Source organism: Mustelus asterias, chromosome 21 (assembly GCF_964213995.1).
Source record: "Mustelus asterias chromosome 21, sMusAst1.hap1.1, whole genome shotgun sequence".
Taxonomy (NCBI): Eukaryota; Metazoa; Chordata; class Chondrichthyes; order Carcharhiniformes; family Triakidae; genus Mustelus; species Mustelus asterias.
Window position 1 is genome coordinate 66,366,640 of NC_135821.1, and position 20,948 is coordinate 66,387,587.

Below are 20,948 nucleotides of genomic sequence, written 5' to 3' on the forward strand. Positions count from 1 at the left end.
TAAAGTGTCCTTTAAAAGAAAAATCGCAGATTAAAATTTGTGATCTAACTTTTGTTTCGAGGGAGCAACTTTATACATAATTGATAAATTAATTGAAGTTCTTAAAATAAAACAGCAAGTCCAGTTGAGTATGTTTATTGCTTTATTGGGGTAAAATAAAATTTGAACTAACCAAAAATTCAATTAATGAAAATATACAAAAACTATAAATTGGGTTCTATAACAGTCTACTGTCAAAAGGCACTAATCCAGACCATTAACTACAAATTATATACATATGGAAGCATATGTATGGACACAGAATAAAAGGACAGGATACACAAGCACAGAACACAAATAAACCAAATTCTTACAATTGTCTTTTCCTTTTATTTCCAGTCACTTTCCTGGGACAGAATAAATGGGAGGGCATTTTTTTTCCACTAATGTGCTATCATGCATTGCATGATAAACAGTTTATGACCCTGTCCCTGTAATGTAGTGTCTTAAGATGCTTGGTTTACAGTTGTGGTTTTGAGCATTAAAGTCCTAGATCTGATGTGTATTTTCTGTTTCTACTCCAGTGCTTGGTTTGATGCTCAAATCCACTAGCCAAGCTTCTGATGAACTCCATCAGTTCTTGTCTCGACCACTGGGTGCACTGTCTTGCAGTCGTGTTTACGAAGAAAAACTGATACAGGCCATCCTTCGTCACCCAGCCACAACCCCCCAACCCCCCCTCCCCCGCAAAGGTCCTTGCTTTTATAAAAAGTGCACCTGTTGGCTTGAGCACAGAGTGGCATAGGCATCAGTCACTGAAAGCTGTGGCTGGTTCACCTCCACTTCAGTTAAAGGAGGTGAGAGACCACATGAAGGGAAAGTATAATTTAAAAAGATATTGGTAAACTGAAGATGGCTATTATAAATTCCACAATATTATAGATGCATCAATAGTTGATAGTTCAGTAGATCAATTTTCACTTGCATATTTTTGTATGTATGTAGATACAGTTAACCTCTGGACATAAGACACCAAACCAGTGCCTTTAAGTGGAAAATAACCCAAACAATTATTATGGCAGTAGATTTGTCAAGTTAGTGAATACACATTCATAGTTGCCTTGCTGAATTTTAGTACAAGCTTAACTGAAAACTGTTTTCAAGCATGTGTTTAACAGACACTATTCAATCTATAATTAGACTTTTTGTACAATCTGAGTTTGGTTAAACAGATATAAGATGTCCTGTATTTCCTTGGAACTAAATAAAAGTACATGTGAAAAGTTACTTACAGTGCATACAAAGTAAGAGTAATTTTAATAACAGTAATGATTTTACAGTGTACAGTATTTCAATAGTTACTTAAAAAAACTCACAGCAAAATTACATAAAATGCTTGTAAATTATACAGAGAGAAATTTGGATGCTCCCCTTACACACCTTTTGAGAAACCCATGTTTCTTTTAACTTTGAAAGCTGAGGCCGGAAGCTGGTCTAATCCAGTCAATGAAGAGGTCTGAATGGGCACTGCTGTTACTGTTGTACTGTGGGCAGTGTAATTACGCACCTCATATAATTTTCTCAAGTATGCAACTGATCTGCTACTTTCATCCACTAAAACATACTAGAGTACAAAAAGTAATTTATTTAAAAAAGTGCTTTTAAAAAATATTTACAATAATCGGATGCAATTGGACTATCTTTGAAGATTTAAGAAGTATGACATTTACACTGGCCAGACTCTTGTTAGTTGGTGAATGATGAAATGTTTATACCCTTTGGATCTCGGAATAGGGGTTGGAAAGATGATGTGGGTAGCATTAATATTTTATGTATATACATATATATCTTGCAAAACTATAGACTTAAAACCTGTCTTTGTTATACACATAACTCAACAGTCTTTCACAGAAATTACTAGCTGGGAGAAGCCCAAGTTTGTCTTTTAAATAACCAGACAATTAAATAGGATACAAAGTTAAGTGCAATACACTGCCCACAGTACAGCGGGTACCCTTTCAATCTGGCAGAATGAATAGTATAATACTGTACCTTTTTCTATTGACCAATAGTGCAATTTTTAAAAAAAGTTCAAGGTTCACCACTCCAGGTCAGATTGCTCACATTTTTATTTGAATGTCAATTCTCCATGGAGGTCTAACAATTCGCCAGATTTCCACGTAGGTGCTATTGTAATCTCTTACACTGTCATCCATCTCAATTAAATGGGGCATACAAATGGACATGGTGATTATTTGTACAAATCTCACCTAAAATAAATGAAACCACATGAAGTCATAGAGTTAGGCATGCCGTTAAAATCATGATGCTATTTCAGTTATTTGGAAAGCTAGATGGCTAGCGTCTGTTACCCCCGATTAAAGTTTTTGATAGATCAACATAGGCAGTGTTCCAAAAAAAAATTATCTACATTATTCATGGAAGCTTTACTCTGAGGTGCATAGAATTATAATAAATGTTTAGTCTATTGCTATTATAATTAGATATATTAAATTATTTTAGGGAAGTAACATGTTAAGATGTCCATAGCTTCTAATGCAGCAAATTGAGTATTTTGCTTACTATTAATAATGGCAGATGTGTGAGCATTTTAATTTTAGGTTAATTATTTAAGACAGTTAATCATATTTTGTTAGTTGTAGATACAATTTGAAAAATTGAAGATTTTTTCAAATTATGATCAGTATGCTAAGCTTCTAACAAATGCCAACTGCAAAGTCATACAGCGATACCACAAATCAAGATATTAATAGTACAAACATTAATTTTAACTTTAATAGTATACGTATGTTTTTTAAAATTGGCATCCCTGTCTCAAAACTTTAAACCTAATTTCTAAGAAATGCAGGCTCTACTTTCTAATCTTTGAGGGTTCCCTCACAAGATAAAGCGAGCATGACTTGCATTCCTATAGTGCCTTTCCAAATATGCCAAAGTACTTTACAGCCAATGTGTATGACAGAATTGGGTAGCTAACTAACTCCCAGACTTCCCCCAATGCCACTCGAAACTAACTGCTGGGAGGTCTGTTATAGCACAGACCAGGTGCCAAGTAAAACTAAACCCCCTCTTCCACCATTACCTTCCTGCAATAATGTGCCTCTGTTCATACCAGTCTAAGTGTTGCTATCGTCATGGTTTAAGGAGACAGTATTCAATACAGACCTAAGCCCACGGACAACTTAAGACTGCCCATTTTTCATTTTATACGAGACTCTTGCACTTTTTAAAGAGGAGACAGGTGTGACGATACTGAGCCTTTGAGAAATGTATCTGGGTCATGTTTCTTGTGTAGGATCTGTTTTAGCAGTTTGTTTTATTATCTGTGCCTTCTTGTCTGCATCTGGCAGCCCTGTTGTTACTGAATGAATCTGGCCTAATGCTGTTCGGTTATTTTAGTGTTTTCCCCTGGGGGTTTTGCAGAGTGGCCAGGGACCAGCAGCTCTCCATTGCTGGCAGCGCCACCAGCAGTGCTCCAAGGGCTTCCCTCCACACACCCCCCAGTCTCCTGAAGCCGGGCTCCTCCATCAGGTACAGAGTGCCTGACAAGAAGGGACACACTGGCAGGGGTGTTGGGTTTGAGGGGAGGTACAGGAAAGCTGTGCACCACCCATTTAATTCCTGAGCCACCACTAAATTCCCATAAGCTGAGAGATAATTAGTGTTAACTGGCTCATTAATGAGGCCAAATAACATCTCATCATGAGTGGGCGAGAATCCCACCTCTGATTTAACCACAGGAGATTTACCCGCTGTGGGGGTACTTGTGCTTGGCCTTTCCCGTAATTAAGTGAGCTTGGCTGCCATATTTGGCTGGATGACATTACGTCCACTCTGAGGGTCCCCAATTATATACTGCTGACAGACATCTGGACAATTTAACAGCCTAAACTGCTGCTGGTTTCAATCACAAACGACACATATAATTGCAAATCAACACGTACTCATCCCATTACTAAAGCTACTCTATGTTTTGAATATCCTGGATAGTGAATCTTTTCCCACACAGGCCAGCAGCCTGTTTGCAAATTTAGTCTGGCAGTCACTGAAAACGTGGAAACACTTGTCAGAATAAAAGCAATTCTAATCTTGTACAGTTGCGCTCGACTCCACGCAAGGTGGGATCTGTTTTATCAAATGAAGATCAGATCAATTTTTCCAAACGGATGCCTGCTCACATGTCTACAATCAAATAACCGCATCTTCAAGCTAATCGAAATGCAAGAAGCGATGGGTTGGATATTCACGGAACTCAAGAATGAAAACAACCATGCCAATATGCGATAATTCTGCTGAAACGTCATTGACTTAAAATGCCAACTGTTTCTCTCTCCACAGATGCTATCAGACCTGCTGAATTTTTCCAGCGTTTTCGGTATCCGCACCATTTTGTTTCTGTGCCCACGTACAATCTAACAATCATTATGGTACTGGGTTAAATGATTATCAGACACAGTTTTCAGATGTTGAGTCACACGTGCTCCAAAAAAAGGAACCGTGAACAATATAGGACAATGGGGGCACATTCAGCAGAAACACATGCTTCCAATTGTAAAGGTACAAACTTCAGCCCACAAAGAAATATGCAGATCAAACTTATATCTTTATCTGTAACTTACAAATTTAGAATTTATTTTTGGAGATGGTTGTCCTGTCTACATCAGCCTGTTTACTTCCGCTCCTATGTCTTATGGTCTTATTGGGGAGAGAGCGGGTAAATGGAGTTGAAATCAACCATGATTGAATGGTGGAGTGGGCTCGATGGGCTGAATGGCCTTACTTCCGCTCCTATGTCTTATGGTCTTATGGTCTTATGATGCAGCAGTCATGCAGAAATAAGACGGATGTGATCAGGGTGCTTTTGAGAGTGTGTGGAAAAGGACTTTGCTTTGTTCAGTTTTTGTAACAGGATCATATATCATTGGAAAGTTTACAATTGCACTACAATACAGATCTGTCCTAATGTATTTCCAGTGTCTTCTAAGCAGCACAAAGGTATTCTTCCTCCTATTAGGATAGGCTATCCTTCAGAGGTGACAGGTTATAAACACAAATAAAATTAGCTTCTCCAACAACTGTTAAGTGCTTGATAATTATTTTCACGGGCAGTAGGGGAATGGGAGGCCAAGGTGAAGGTTGGTCCAGACATAATGTTTAGCACTTTTTAAATTTAACTTCAATGTTTGGACCATGAGTGGTAAAAGACTCTTGTACTGACCTGGGGCTGATATAAACCAATTCTTGTCACCAGCTACTTGTGATGGAGAGACTGGGGGGCAAAATGGACGCAATCATCCTCCTGCAGCAAGCAAACTCCTTGTTAATGGTGTATGGAGCAATGAGGGTGTAGAAATATCCACATTTTAATTTGTCCTACCATCTTGGATAGTTGGGACATGCCACTTTGAGGGGGAAGACTACTTCAAAGTGTTTTATTTTAAAACAATAAATAGAATGGATAAGAATTATTTTTAAAAAATAATTTGGCACTGTTAATTAACAGTATCCTTCAACATCATGCAGTATAAATGCTGGAGTATATTTACTCAGTAAAATAAAGTGCATAAATTTAGTACTTCTAGTTAGGTTAGTGGTAGAACTCTAGTTGTGGCATTTGAAAGGCAGTGACTGTAAAATTGCATTAGGCAGTCTTTTTTAAAAAAAAGGCAACTTCGGAATTTGTTTGGCAATGAGTTTAAAAGTCAATTTTCAAGAAGCTTTACACTTGGTTATTTGGTCGTACAGAACTTGAGTACGGTTGAAAGAAGACATTTTGTCAAAAGTTTTTCAATTTGCACTCATCGGGACAATCGCAAGAATACCAATGTCAGGAAAAAGAGTAACTTTATACTGTATGAAAAGAGGGTGCTGATTGGTTGACAAGTGGACTCTGATTGATAGAAGTATTGCTATGGAGAATGCACCAGTTGATGGTGTCTGACAGGTATCTGCCAAGCATTGTTTGAAATTCTTCACCAGTATTTGTGCTATTGTCCTGCTAAGTGTAAGATGAAAAGCTTTGACAAATGTCTTTTTTCAGCAGTAGTCCAATTTTACACTGTTAAAAAAATTATTTTCACTCAACTAAAATTGTGCTTTTTAAGCTTGCTTTCCAGTTAGTATTGCAAGGAATCCTATTTGCTTTCCATTTTATTAGAGCTCTTGATATTTTTCATACAGTATTCTCCTAGCTCATGATATCCGCAAATGCACATTTTTAACTACATTAACTGGGCAGCAATTAGAAGAATGAATGCTGACTTTATTATCTTGTCCTCTTTGGCCTGGACCATTGAGACTAGTTTTACCATCCCAACTCACTTGAAATGAATCAACTTTGCACAAACCAATCTGTTTCAATAACACAGTAATTAAGACTTCATTTCACTTCTTTAAAAACCATTTTCAATTCATTAGCCAAGCACACACACAACAACAAACACTGCTTGTTGTTATAATGTGCGGGACATTATAGATGTGCAATGGAACTTTACAACTCCACATCTGCTGAATTTACATCAGTAAATACCGATCGTACATTTAAAGTGTGATTCTCATGTTTAAAATTTACAAACTTAATTGGTGCCTCACTGATCCATGTAGCTTCCAACATCAAAGGCGGAATTCTTCCGTCCCGCCCACCACGGGAATCGTAGTGGACGGGATACTGACCATGGAAAGATCCGTTGACCCCGGGCGGGATTTTCCGGTTTTGTGGTTGGAAAGTCCTGCCCATAGTCTGCAGCATTAATTCTGCCGTAGAGAATCTGTAAAAGGCAATGGTTAGGTCATTGTTGGACCATTATGTCTAACAATGGGCACTCTGTAATGTAGATGACATTAAAGCCATAGTGAGAATCAACCAGGACGATGCCAGGAGTGCGAGATCTTGGTTATGAAGCTACCGGGACCATTCCTAGCACAACATAAAAGATTGAGAAGGGACTTACTACTCTTTAAAAATATGAAGGATTTCCATCTACTCAATAAGGAAAGGTGGTTTCTTTGGTTTGGGAATCATTCGGGTGCTGATTTACCTGGCCACACTTGGCATTAACAGAGCAGTAAAAGCCCCAACATAGGATTAGCAATCTTAGCACTGATGACATAGTTGGTGCCATTTTTGGATGGAGCTTACCGCTGGGTGCTTAGAGGTTTTGGGTGGTTCAATCCTTTCAGAATGGAAACTGTGGTCCTAGCACCCTGATCATAGGTTTCACTGGTGATGTGGTCGAGGATGTTCAGCATAAATTTGGAATTATATCCCTCCCCAACCCTCCCTCTCCATTTACCAACCTGTCAGTTGTTGCAATTGTAAGGATGATAAGATTATTATATTTTGGATTACATCAGGCTAATATGAAGGTGGGATCATGTGACGACTGATTTCTGCTTGACAACAAGCCTGGTATAGACTGGCTGAAGAGGTGTAAGGTTCCCACACCTGGGAACTAAGGGCAAGAGCAGCTGTGCTTACAGTAAATAGACTTACTGGTTCTAAGCTTTTGGGGCAGAAGGAAGAAGAGAGGGAGGAAACAAACAGCAACTGGTGCGGTTAGCAGAGGGAAGAGGCTCCTCATTCCTGGCAACCATCCAAAGCTGGATATGGGAGAGAGATGGTCAATGGGAATTCCCATTGACAGTGATGGGACCAGAGAATCCCACCGCGAGCAAACAACACGCCACCTCCCGCCGGTGGGAAACACGCAGCTGGGAGGCCGGAGAATTTCGCCCATAGGTGTTAAGGAGCATCTTTAGTAAGGAAAGAAGTGGAAAGTTGAAGAAATGCTTCTGCACCCATCTAAGGAATCCAGGAAATTTGTTCTGGCGTGGCCAAGAAGTGTGGTAAGTATCAACAGGGAACATTCTTTACTGTAGTTTGAAGTATAAGTTTATAACCTATAAAAAATGTTGAGTATTTTTAGTCATTTGTTACAGTAAAAATCAAAAATCTGAAATCTTGTTGCGTCATCTTTTTCAATCATTAACTAGAAGTTCAATTTGTTTTTAAATATTATTGGTCTCGAAGGGGATCTTAACACAATCAAGTATTGGCCTCATGCTCACCATCTCAATGTCAAATATTGGCTTCTTAGAACTGATCAGTTGTAATATTCACTGAGAGTGAGGAGAAGATTAGAAATTTTTTAGTGCAAAATATTATTTTGAGTATGCTCTGCTCCAGCGAATGATGGAGGCAGAGATTACTGCATCTTTTAGGGGAAAGGTAGACAACTACAACAACAATTACCTCTATTTATATAGCACCTTTAGTGTGGTAAAATGTGCCTCACAGGAACATTGCGAAACAAAAATTGAAACTGAGCCACAAAAGGGAGATTTGAAGAGAGATGATGAAAAGCTTGTTCAAAGACATCGACCGGAATTCTCCGGCCGTTCACGCCAGCGGGATTCTCCATTCATGCCGGCAGTGCAACCCCGCCCGCGGGTTTCCCGCCAGCATAGGATGACGTCAATGGGAATTCCCATTGACAGTGATGGGACCAGAGAATCCCACCGCGAGCAAACAACACGCCACCTCCCGCCGGTGGGAAACACGCAGCTGGGAGGCCGGAGAATTTCGCCCATAGGTGTTAAGGAGCATCTTTAGTAAGGAAAGAAGTGGAAAGGTGTAGGAAGCTAATTCCAGAGCAGCCAGTACAGTCACTGATGGTGAGGGGATCAAAGCTGGAGATGTTCAAGTGGCCAAAATTGGAGGAGCAGGTATCTGAGAAGACTGTAGAGCTGGAGGAGATACTGAGATAGGGAGAGGCAAGGCTAGGGAAGGAGTTAAAAGCAAGGATGAGAATTTTAAAATCAAGGCGTTGGTTAAGTGGAAACCAAAGTAGGTCAGCACAGGGGGGAATGAGTGAACAGAACTTGGCGCGAGTTAAAACAGGGGCAGTTTACAAAGGATAGAACACGATAGACCAGGCAAAAATGCATTCGAATATTGAAGTCCAGAGATCACATAGACTTAAACGAGAGTTTTAGCAGCAGATGATTTGACGGAGGGGTAGTTAAGTGACGTTACGATGGTGCAGATATGTAGTTGGAAACTTACCTTGGGTCAAAATTGACACCAAGGCTGTGAACAGTCTGGTTCTGCCTCAGACAGTTGCCTGGGAGAGGGATTTTTTTCTGTTGGCTAGAAAATGGAATTTGTCACAAGAACTAATGGCAATCATTTTGGCCTTCCCAGTAATTACTTTGTGCAAACTTCTGCTGATCTGGTACTGAATGTTTGACAAGCAGTCTGACAATACAGAGATGGAGAGAGAGAACATGTCTGGACAAAAGCTGAAACCGATCTCTGAGAGAACAACAAGAGAATTAAATTTGGAAACCTCTAGAATCATAGAATCCCTACAGTGCAGAAAAAAGACATTCAGTCCATTGAGCCTGCACCAACAACAATCCCACCCAGGCCCTATCCCCGTAACCGCATGTATTGACTCTGCCAGTCCCCCTGACACTAAGGGACAATTTAGGATGGCCAATCAACCTAACCTGCACATTAAGGACTGTGGGAGAAAACCAGAGCACCCGGAGGAAACCCACACAGACACGGGGAGAACGTGTAAACTTCACACAGACAGTGACCCGAGGCCGGAATTGAAGCCGGGTCCCTGGCGCTGTGAGGCAGCAGTGCCAACCGCTGTGCCACTGGCCACTCTAGGAAAGAGTCAGGAAAGACTCAATCGTCCAGTTCGTTGCCTGTGCCGTAAACCTAAATGGATGCAAAGAAAAAAACTGTGCACCATTGAATAGCCTTGTATAGACTGCAATAGCCTTATACAACAGAATACTTGTCGATAGAGATGGCACTTCTTCACAGATACACGTCACGTTCCCATAATATAAAAACCCACTGGAACATAAGCACAGTATAATGGGATGGTTAAAATATATTTCATATCATTCTGTCTGCAAAATGGGAATCATGCACCAGAGGGCGCTCTCGCTTCGATGTACTCCTTCACATTTTAGAAAGAACCCTTAAAATATTTACCATATGTAATTGTCCGCTGCTAAAGACTTGACAACATCAGTGCTAGAAGTTGACTGCAGTGCAATATGGAGACCTATGACATACTACTTAAGAAATACTTATCTATATCAGTGCAATTAGGATTAATGATCTGCTTGGCTCAGTGGGAACTCTCATGCCCCGAGTCAGACAGTTAGTTAGGGGTTCAAGTTGCACTCCAGGATTTGGACACGTCTAGGCTAGTCCTTCAGTGCATTGACAAGGGTGTCTGCCACCTCAAATAAAAGATCCCAAGTTACTATTTAGAGAAGGGCACAGGGCAGCCTGGTCAACGTTTCTTCCTCAAACAACACAACCAACCAAAAACAGAGAAACTGCTCAAGTATCTCACCGCTGCTTGGGGGACCCAATCTTTGTGCAAATTTCATGCTGTGTGTTGCCTGCCCGACAAGACAATTGTGATTGCATTTCAAAAGTAAGTGATTGACTGCAAAGCACTTCTGAAGGCCTTAGGGCATAAAATAAGCTATATAAATGTAAATACTTTCCTTAGTCACCCTGCAGTTTTTATGTCTGATAATGTTTTAACAGTAATTCATTTCTGATAAGCTTCAGTATACCGATTGCATCCTGGGACTCTTTTATCCTTTAACAATCTGCCTCCGCCCTACTCTTTGTGACTTGCTTGCTTTCGCACTGCCCCCTTTCCTGGCGACACTAACTTTATTGGGGCACAGTCCAAAAGGCACCAGCAGCCCTTTGGTATCTCACCCAGGCCACCATTCTTAATGTTGCCAGATACTGGGAAGCCAATTAAATGTTGTGGGCATCACAATTAAACCTGGACTTATTGACTGGTATGCGCTAGATAGAATTGTTAATTGTTGTTTGTTTTGAAGATGCTTCTGAAGTTAAACAATTTAACTCAATGTTTACTAGATATTAAGAATCTACGTGACTTTGGAGACCAGTGTAAAATGAGCATGTTTGTCAATATGTCCAAATCTCTCATTCTTTAACATTAGTGATGTATTTTTGAAAAATAAGGCCAAGTACTCTAAACCACCCCACCCACCAAGCTATAACTTTACTTTTGATTGTTTAGCCAGATATCCTTACCTCTAACAATAACCACCAGCAACAGAAAGACTGCCTTTTCTTTTGGCCATCACCTATCTTTCTTATATGTTTCCTTTCAGTTCCAAAGTAAATGCTTTGAAAACGGTTGTAAAAAATATGGATGGAGCATTCTAAAACCCAACTGGAACCGTGCCACAACGAGTGGCTCACTGGAAAATGGCCTGTGATTTATTTTGCCCAATAATGACAAAGGGGCCCCGAGACTCCCAAAAGTCCCAGTCCCTTAGTTCTTTGAGAAGGTGACCAAAGAGGTGGATGAGGGTAAAGCAGTTGATGTGGTGTATATGGATTTCAGTAAAGCGTTTGATAAGGTTCCCCACGGTAAGCTATTGCAGAAAATACGGACGTATGGGATTGAGGGTGATTTAGCGGTTTGGATCAGCAATTGGCTAGCTGTAAGAAGACAGAGGGTGGTGGTTGATGGGAAATGTTCATCCTGGAGTTCAGTTACTAGTGGTGTACCGCAAGGATCTGTTTTGGGGTCACTGCTGTTTGTCATTTTTATAAATGACCTGGATGAGGGCGTAGAAAGATGGGTTAGTAAATTTGCGGATGACACTAAAGTCGGTGGAATTGTGGACAGTGCAGAAGGATGTTGCAGGTTATGGAGGGACATAGATAAGCTACAGAGCTGGGCTGAGAGGTGGCAAATGGAGTTTAATGTGGAAAAAAGTGTGAGGTGATTCGCTTTGGAAGGAGTAACAGAAATTCAGAGTACTGGGCTAATGGTAAGATACTTGGTGGTGTGGATGAGCAGAGAGATCTCGGTGTCCATGTGCATAGATCCCTGAAAGTTGGCACCCAGGTTGATAGGGTTGTTAAGAAGGCGTACGGTGTGTTAGTTTTTATTGGTAGAGGGATTGAGTTTCGGAGCCATGAGATCATGTTGCAGCTGTACAAAACTCTGGTGCGGCTGCACTTGGAGTATTGCGTACAGTTCTGGTCGCGGCATTATAGGAAGGATGTGGATGCATTGGAATGAGTGCAGAGGAGATTTACCAGGATGTTGCCTGGTATGGTGGGAGGTCTTATGAGGAAAGGCTGAGGAACTTGAGGCTGTTTTCGCTAGAGAGAAGAAGGTTAAGAGGTGACTTAATAGAGGCATACAAGATGATCAGAGGATTAGATAGGGTGGACAGTGAGAGCCTTTTTCCTTGGATGGTGATGGCTAGCACGAGGGGACATAGCTTTAAATTGAGGGGTGATAGATATAGGACAGAGGTAGGTTCTTTACTCATAGAGAGTAGTAAGGGCGTGGAATGCCCTGCCTGCAGCAGTAGTGGACTCGCCAACATCAAGGGCATTTAAATGGTCATTGGATAAATGTATGGATGATATTGGAATAGTGTAGGTTAGATGGGCTTTAGATTCGTCTCACAGGTCGGCGCAACATCGAGGGCCGAAGGGCCTGTACTGCGCTGTAACGTTCTGTGTTCTTTATTTGCGATGAATAATGGGGGGGGGAGGATGGGGAGAGACAGGGTGAGAATTATGTCCATCCACCAACAATAACTAGTTAGATTTGTACCATAATTAGCAATTAGAGCTGGCCAAATGGCTCTGAGCCTCTCATGTGTTCAGTATGCTGCTCCAAGTGAAAATATACCTTTCACGTGGTGAAATTCCGGCTGCTACACAGCTAAGGCATTAAATGGCAACAATTTTCCCCTTTTTTACATAGAGGAATTAACACTATTATTCTGTGTGACTTCTCTACAGCATGCAGAGCGCTAGCGCCATTGTAATAGCTTCCTAGTCGGCACAGCAATGTGTATAGATCAGGGCTGGAATTTTCCGGCCGTTCTTGCTGTTGGGATCTTCTGGTCCCACCGACGGCGAACCCCCACCACGGGCTTCCTGGCCGGGGGAGGTGCATAGAACGGGAAACCCCATTGACAGTGGCAGGAACGGAAGATCCCGCCACTGGGGGGGTGGTGGGGCAGAAACCAGAACCAGTCCTTCAATATATCAAATATCTACGTGTTGAAGATCTTGATGCTCAAGCATGGATTACTGTGAATTCTTTGTTGAAGAGTTGTATAGCAATGTCATGGTTTATGTTTCAAACAGGTAGCCTGAATCTTTGCCAGAGCCAACTATTTAAACTGTACTCACCATGGGATGAATGAGGAATCCACGATTCCCATATATTATGAGCATGCCTTATGTCATTGATATAGGAAATTTTTATGCAGTGTTTTCACACCATCGGCATGTCCTTTGAATAGTATCCCTTTTTCATTCTCGAGTACCCTGGGACATTGCAATGCTTATTGATTGGCAGTTTGGGTATAGCCAGTGTAATTTTGTACCCTGGAAATGCTGTATCTTTCTAAAAGTCCTGCATCTGTCTATCTACTACTGTATCGTAGTGCTGAATTCTATGTAGCCTCAGAAATGTCAAAATGGGTCAACTTGCTTATCTGCTGGGAAACTGTATTCCAACTGACTCCTGCCACATTGTCCTATTTCGGCCTTGGACCCAGGAGGCTCTCTTCCTCTGGCAAACCTCCGCCTCCAACGATTTATCTTGCAAAGTCAAACTCACTAACATCCCCGTGCTGCTGTGTGGATTGAAACAGTTCAGTTGTTTCTTTCTATGCTTCCCTGCTGGATCTCTCCTGATACTCTTGCTGGAATAATGCATTTTTATAGCAGGCATGAGTGGAAGCCAAAACAAGCGAATTTGCCTTTAACTGGTGCTTATAAAGTCTTAAGCAGGCGGAAGAATGTGAATACTGAATTTGTGAATTCAAACAGATTATTCCCCAGAAGAATACTGAAGACCATGTGAAAAAATGCTATGTAACTGTGCCAAACTGCTGCATATTCACGCACATTGAAGCTTCTTGTGGTAATTTTAATGCAGGAATTTTACTCACTCGCTGCTCATTTACAATCAATCAATCAATGGTTTATTCCTTGTCCGTCGGCTGATATATATTTACATCTTTCTAGTTTAGGGCAGCAATATTTTCCAACATCTCAAAAGCACAAGGTTGCTATTTTGCATTGCAGAATACCATTTTCTGCTGATTTTTTTCTTTTGTAGGGGGCTTGGCTGTGCATTGCATATTTTAGCTGTTGAATTATTACATTCTGAGTCACAGGTTTTTCTACGACTACTCAATAGGTTCACTCTTGAAGCATAATTCTCATGTGTATCGTAATGCAAGAGTGAGCCAGGTGTGTGTTTTCCTTTCCCACCGGTGATGAGATCACGTGGAATTATGGCTAACACCCATAAAAGCAGCCGATAAATCTGCTGCAGTCAATATTTTGTTTCCGAAAAGATAGAGCAATACGGTCAGCTGTATTGAGTTACAGGGCCCCAAAAAACTATGAGCAAGATAAGCTTGAGTTTACTACTTTGTTAAATTGGTTCAATCAGCTAATTTTATAATTTGTCTCAGTTTATTTATTTTTTAAAGCAAAAGCTGCAATAGAACTACAAATTAATCAGAAGATGTATAGACTGACGATTAAACGTCAGTGCTCTCTAGATCTGCTCGCAATCTAGTGTCTATTTGAGGTGTGTATCATTATTTGGTAGAGGTCTCTGTTAGTTGGCCTCTTATTCTGTGGACATGCTATTACAGCCACACTGCTGGCTGTACTCACCAGGTTGGTCTTGTGAATGTACGAATGTTCTTATTACATAAAACAATCCTTTACTTACAAAGTGACAAATTATACGGGCTACCGGTTCTAACTGGAACAACTGCTACGAAGATGCACTTTTTTAAAGATACAATTCCCAATTTTTCTTCTCCTGGCTAGAGACTTTTAAAAGAACCACTCGGGCACTCACTACAGACAATGGAAAACTGACCAGACTGTGGCAATCCGTACAATCTCACATCCCCCAAAGTGGGATGAAAAAACAAACAGACACTCAAGCCCCCGGGGACATGAAAGACTCCACCGCTCCGTTGGCTTCACACCACCCTGAGACTTTTCAAATGTTTCTGAGATGAGACATCAAAATGCAATGATTTGTTCTGAAGCAAATAACAGCAGCGGACATGAACTAATAGAATTTCTCCGGAATATACTGCCAGCAAGGTACTTTTAAGGACTGCTTACCCAACAGTGCGGTAAGAAGTCTCACAACACCAGGTTAAAGTCCAACAGGTTTATTTGGAATCACGAGCTTTCGGAGCGCTGCTCCTTATTCAGGTGAGACTCACCTGATGAAGGGGCAGCGCTCAGAAAGCTCGTGATTCCAAATAAACCTGTTGGACTTTAACCTGGTGTTGTGAGACTTCTTACCGTGCCCACCCCAGTCCAACACCGGCATCTCCACATCATGGCTACCAAACAGTAGGGAGAGAATGAAAGATGATGCTGTGCTGAACACAGGTTTTGAAGCTGTATGCCCCTCTGCTTCTTTCTCTCAGACATATCGTGCCCAGTTTTGCAAAATAACCACCCTGAGAGAGAAACCTACTGCAAAGAGACCTTTTGGAATAAAATGTAAAAATATGCTTCATGCAGTTATATCCAGGAAGACAACTGAACAGAAAGACCACAACATACAATCATTGCATTGAGTCCAGCTACGAAATAGCTAACCGTATGCTCCTCTGTTTTATTTTTCATGAACTATAAAAATCCTATAAGCCTATCCTCTTAGTTTGCCATCCGTACGTGTGTGCGCGCACACGTGTAGTGGTTGTGATTTATCTAGTTTTGTAAAGTTTGGGATATGGTTTAAATAAACTTAACTTGTTCTTTGTTTAACCTAAAACACCCTGCCTTACTATTCCTTGAAATCTGAAAGCGTAAATAGTGGGACTCTTACACAATTGGCACAGCACATCCTTTCTATATTCACAAAAAAAACCTGTGACGGTCAAACCTGAAGTGGGAGAATAGGGGAGACATTTCACCTCTCCTCATGTGGTAGTAACACAGTTGAAATAAGAATTTATAAGCAACCAGATTCAACTCTGATCTCAATCTCTTGCACATCCCTAAAGCAACATTTATGGGGAAGAAAAGTGCCTTGACTCAATAATCTCTCATACTTATAGGTTAACTTTCATACTCGAAATGACTCTTATCGTGACTCTAAAAAACTGTCATATTTTCGTCATGGGCCTTACTATCAACAGACTATTTGAGTATATGGAGAATTCCACACGTTAAACTGCAGAATACTGTGTTCCTTCAAATGAGTTTGGGTGACACCATATCTTTTGAACAACAGTCAAGAGTTATAGTTCACCCATCCTCAGTTAGTGAATACATGATGATACATATGATTCTGTTTTAGAAATTCATTAAAACAGTTCTAAGGATTTTTTCCCCCCCCCCCCGTGGATAAACTGTGATTTCAAATTTCAGTATCCCTGAAGTTACACAGTCCAGATATTAGTGTTTGAATGATGTCTCTTTGTCCACTGTTTTAATAAGGATCTAGAGCCACTTGAAATAAATGAATGAGTTAAAATGTCCTTTAAAATAGCGGACAAAAGAATGCCATGTGAAGACATTGTGTTTTCTACAGTAAAAGTAGCAATGTTAAGGTTTATGAATCTTTCGGTGTGAAGGCATCCATTTTATCATGAAGGGCAGCATCCTGAACTATGAGAAAACCAGAGAGTTTGAAACTGATAATGGCTTTACACCTACACAGATGAAATTAGCTGAAACCTTAGATCAATGCTGCATGAACAAAGAGCAGAATGTATAGAATACTGACTATGGTAATAATCAAAATAACACTTAGCAAGTTTTATCACTGAATTACACTCTTTTCCATGTGTCATAGGCATGACAAATCAAGCAAATTAATATATGCAACATTTATGTCATTCCTAGCAGCAGTGTCCAAGGACATTATTAGTTTAGAAACCACATCATTATGGACTGGGACTAGACCAGCTTGTTTCTAGATTCTCTGAACCTTGCCCAATTCAGGGCGGTATTGTTTATAACTACTTCGCAGGAAGCAGGAATGCATGTGAATGTGGATTATTAACTAAAGTCTAAAATTAAATACACAGCAATGTTTTTTTTTTAAAGTTACTGCTAAGGACTTGTATTCATTCCTTTGAAGCTTTTGTCAGCAATAGCAGCTTCAAGGGGTACAACTCTGATCCCTCATGTTGACATGAACCACAGTCTCAAACTTTGGGTAAATAAACAGTTGCGAAAAGATCAGTAACAGGTCAAATTTTCTTCAACTTTAACTTTGGGAGACGTGGAGACACTGCAGCACAAGGTAAACTCCTGGCTGAGCAAGTTTTACAACATTGAAAAGCCACTTATAAAATCACTTGAGTTCCTTGTTCTGCAGGCACCCAGATTACAAATGAGCACAAAGTTTGAATCTGACAATCGTGAATTCTGCCAGTGTTCATCCACACACCCATCTCATCTACACTTGGGTCAACCTCCTTAAACCAGTGTCCTCATGGACAGAAACATTGGACAGTACTGCTAACTGTGGGATGACATCCCTCAGCCAATGATAGAGAAGGTAGCAAATTCAACTGTCCTGTTGGGGTTTCTTTGGCTTCTCTGGTAAATACAGCTGCTGTTTTGTTACCCAACCAATTTCCAAATAACCAGAAGTATTAATTTTTGAAGTAACAGCACTGTTTCATAGATGGTTGTTACAAGATGCAACAGCACTAGATAGAATGAGGCTATGTGGCGCTGGAAACATTTCTCTAGGTGCGGGTGGATCTAATCTGTCAGCACTCTACGTTGACCTGGACCTCTCTCTCTCTCCCTCCCCAAAGTAAACAGTTAACAAGATAACTTCTTGAATATCAAATTTAATACTGATTTTGATTTTGTAACACTCTTTACACATTACAAAACTTTCTCTATATAAAATTTATAGTGCACCGTTACCCACCCCAATTACAGACTCACTGGCTGTTGGATTGATGGAAACATTGCAATATTGAGGTTCTTTTCTATCGCAATTAATCATCTGGGCAAGTGGAAATTGGCAGAATGCACCCAATGACAGTGAAGTGTCGCTTTGAGAGGGTATGGTCAGATCCAAACATTTTGTTCCTCCTTAACCTGAGACGCAAATTCTAATATGTTATTAGTTATTGTAAATATCACCATTTAAAATTGCACATACACAAACAGACATGATGAGGGGCTCGGCAGCTCGTCCAGAGGATGCTCAGAGGCTGACATACAACCAAATCTACAATTAAGTCAAAAAGACATTTTAAAAATAAAATTTGATCAGAGGGAAATGAGTTCATCAGGGAAAGACCACAACAGGATTTGACTGTACAATGTCTACCTTATCCCTGATTTATACACATGCTAAAAAGTAGGAGCAAACGAACAAAGCCCAATCTGAATTGCCCAAGGTTAAATGTGATAAGGGTGTGTTATGGAGCCACCACCTCCTTAGTTTCCGGAGACTGGAAGCTTGAAGAAACTGCAGAGTGAGGATGCTGGACTCATACAACTCCCGATTTTGGGCCAGTTTGGGTCTGGTTTGACTTGTTGTTCGTATCTCCCTAATAAAAAACTAGCTATGTAGAAAATAGAAAACGCTTTTGTTTTGCCTTCAGCTAATAATTTCAAACTGTATTGGGTAATGTGCAGTAATACATTAAAAACATGGTTGTTGAGTTCACAGTCAGCTGTCAGCAAACCTTAGCACAAGTTACACCTGACAACTTCTATTCACTGATATGTTAATATGAGATGATCACATTGGCAGCTATAAAAATGATATGAGAACTTTTCTTTCAATTTAAACGCACAGCGAACAAACAAATGATAAATATACATCTAAATAGTCTGTTGCGGAACAGTACATATAATAGGGAAGAAGGTGGCTATAGTCTATAACATTATATAATCCTGATTGCCTTCAGCCTTACGTTCAATCATCGTCAATTGCTTCTGTCTTGATCTCACTTCCACCCTGGCCGGCCAAAGCTAGGACTGAATGATTGACAGCTGCCATTTCGACAGCCAATGAGATAGGGTCTTGCTGATGGTCACTATGGCAAGTATTTTCATCCTATGGAGAGGAGGAGGGGGAAACACAAACTGCCATATAAGTAGCACTGGATTTAACAAAAATTCAACATAATCTTACAGTTCAGCTTTAACATCAATTGTGCGTCCATCTATTTCCTGGAGTCCGCTCTGTAAAAAAAAACTCTCTCTTATTACACTTAGAACTGCACTCCTCAGAATCTTAACAGTGCAACCTTCGGCTCTCCATTCACCAAGGCACTCACTGCTCTTGCCCTGAGCTCACATCTTTCTCTCGTTTCTCGCCTGTCTCTCCTCGTGCCCTCCCTGAGCTCATCTTGTCCATGAGACCCATTTCCTTCCCTCAATCCTATTCCTATTAAATTCTTGACCACCCAACCTCCCTCTATTACTCCCATGCTAGTTGGCATTGTTAATGGTTTTCCCTCCACACATGCCGTTCCCTTCTCTTCCAAATCTCCCTGTCATCAACTCTATCCTCAAAAAACTCTTCACCTTTGCAAACGACCACTCCATATTCAACCTCCCCATCCTCTCCAGAGTCCTTGAACATGGTGTAGCCTCCCAATCAGTACCCATCTTTCCCAGAACTCCACGTTTGAATGCCTCCCATCATGTTTCCGCACCCCGTCACAGTACCAAAGTGTATAAAATCATGAGGGGCATAGGTAGGATGAATGCACAGAGTCCTTTTCCTATGGTAGGAGAATTGAAAACTAGAGGGTGTAGGTTTAAGGTGAGAGAGGAAAGATTTAAAAGGGACCTGAGGGATAACTTCTTCACACAGAGGGTGGTGAGTATATGGAATGAGCTGCCAGAGAAAGTGGTTGAGGCAGGCTCATTAGCAACATTTAAAAAGCATTTGGATAAGTATATAGATGGGAAAGGATTAGAGGGAAATGAGTCAAACGTGGGCAATTGGGACTAGCTGGGAGGGCACTATGGTTGGCATGGACCAGTTGGGCTGAAGGGCCGGTTTCCATGCTGTATTGCTCTATGACTCTAAGTGCATCTTATCAAAGTCACAAATGGTATCATATATGACTGTGACCACTGTAAAACTCTTCTTGTTCTTCTCTATGCTAAATGTTGTTTGATAATGTTCCTGTGAATCTCACTGGGACATTTTACTATGATAAAAGTGCTATATAATAAAACTTCTTGTTCTCTCTATGGAGATACAAATATACGTCTACTGCCTGAGGTGTAACTTCCTCAACCACTCACTTAAAACAAACATTTATCCAAGAAACCCACAGAAGATGCAGATTTTTCCAAATATATGTAATAATACTTTCTTATTAATTCTCTTCATTAATGAGGCCAGTGAATATTCTCTCAAAATTCTTTATCTTCCTGATTCTGATATTACAACATTGCACCTGCTGTGGGTCAGGTGCTAGAATTATCAACATTGAGAATCTATGATATCAAAAAATTCCCTGGATATTTATTTAGAGCCTTTGATTTGAATATTGTATGTGCTGTTTTAAGGACAACAGAAAATAATAATGGAACATGTGTCAGCTACTATTTACAGCCAGCTTTTTTTTAAAAACCAAATCTCACTCTAGGTATCCTCTCAGGACTGGAATGAATGCTTTTGAAACAAATCAGAATGCTTTTTTTCGTTAAAAGCAAATTATTGTTGGAGACAATGGCTGCTTTATCTTAACTCTTCCAACCAATTAACATTGTTTTTTATACAAAGAACAAGCCTGGAGGAGTGATTATTGCAAATATTATCTATCATTCACCAATAACCCTATTCATCAAGATGTGGAGATGCTGGCGTTGGACTGGGGTAGGCACAGTAAGACGTATC

General features: G+C 40.5%; 1 protein-coding gene across 12 annotated transcripts in view; it reads right to left on the reverse strand.

Moving 5' to 3' along the window:
• Positions 1-1,269: 1,269 nt before the first annotated feature.
• The window catches only part of LOC144509366 (homeobox-containing protein 1-like), an 80,646-nt gene continuing 60,967 nt past the window's right edge, over positions 1,270-20,948 (reverse strand). For 3 of the 12 annotated variants that reach the window (XM_078238088.1, XM_078238087.1, XM_078238090.1), the window contains one exon: positions 16,857-19,145. In XM_078238088.1, the coding sequence (XP_078094214.1) occupies positions 19,005-19,145 (141 nt within the window). In that variant the 3' untranslated portion in view covers positions 16,857-19,004. Of the gene's footprint in view, positions 2,250-16,847; positions 19,146-20,948 lie in introns of those variants that run through there. The other 9 variants (XM_078238092.1, XM_078238091.1, XM_078238098.1 and 6 more) reach the window with 7 other exon arrangements.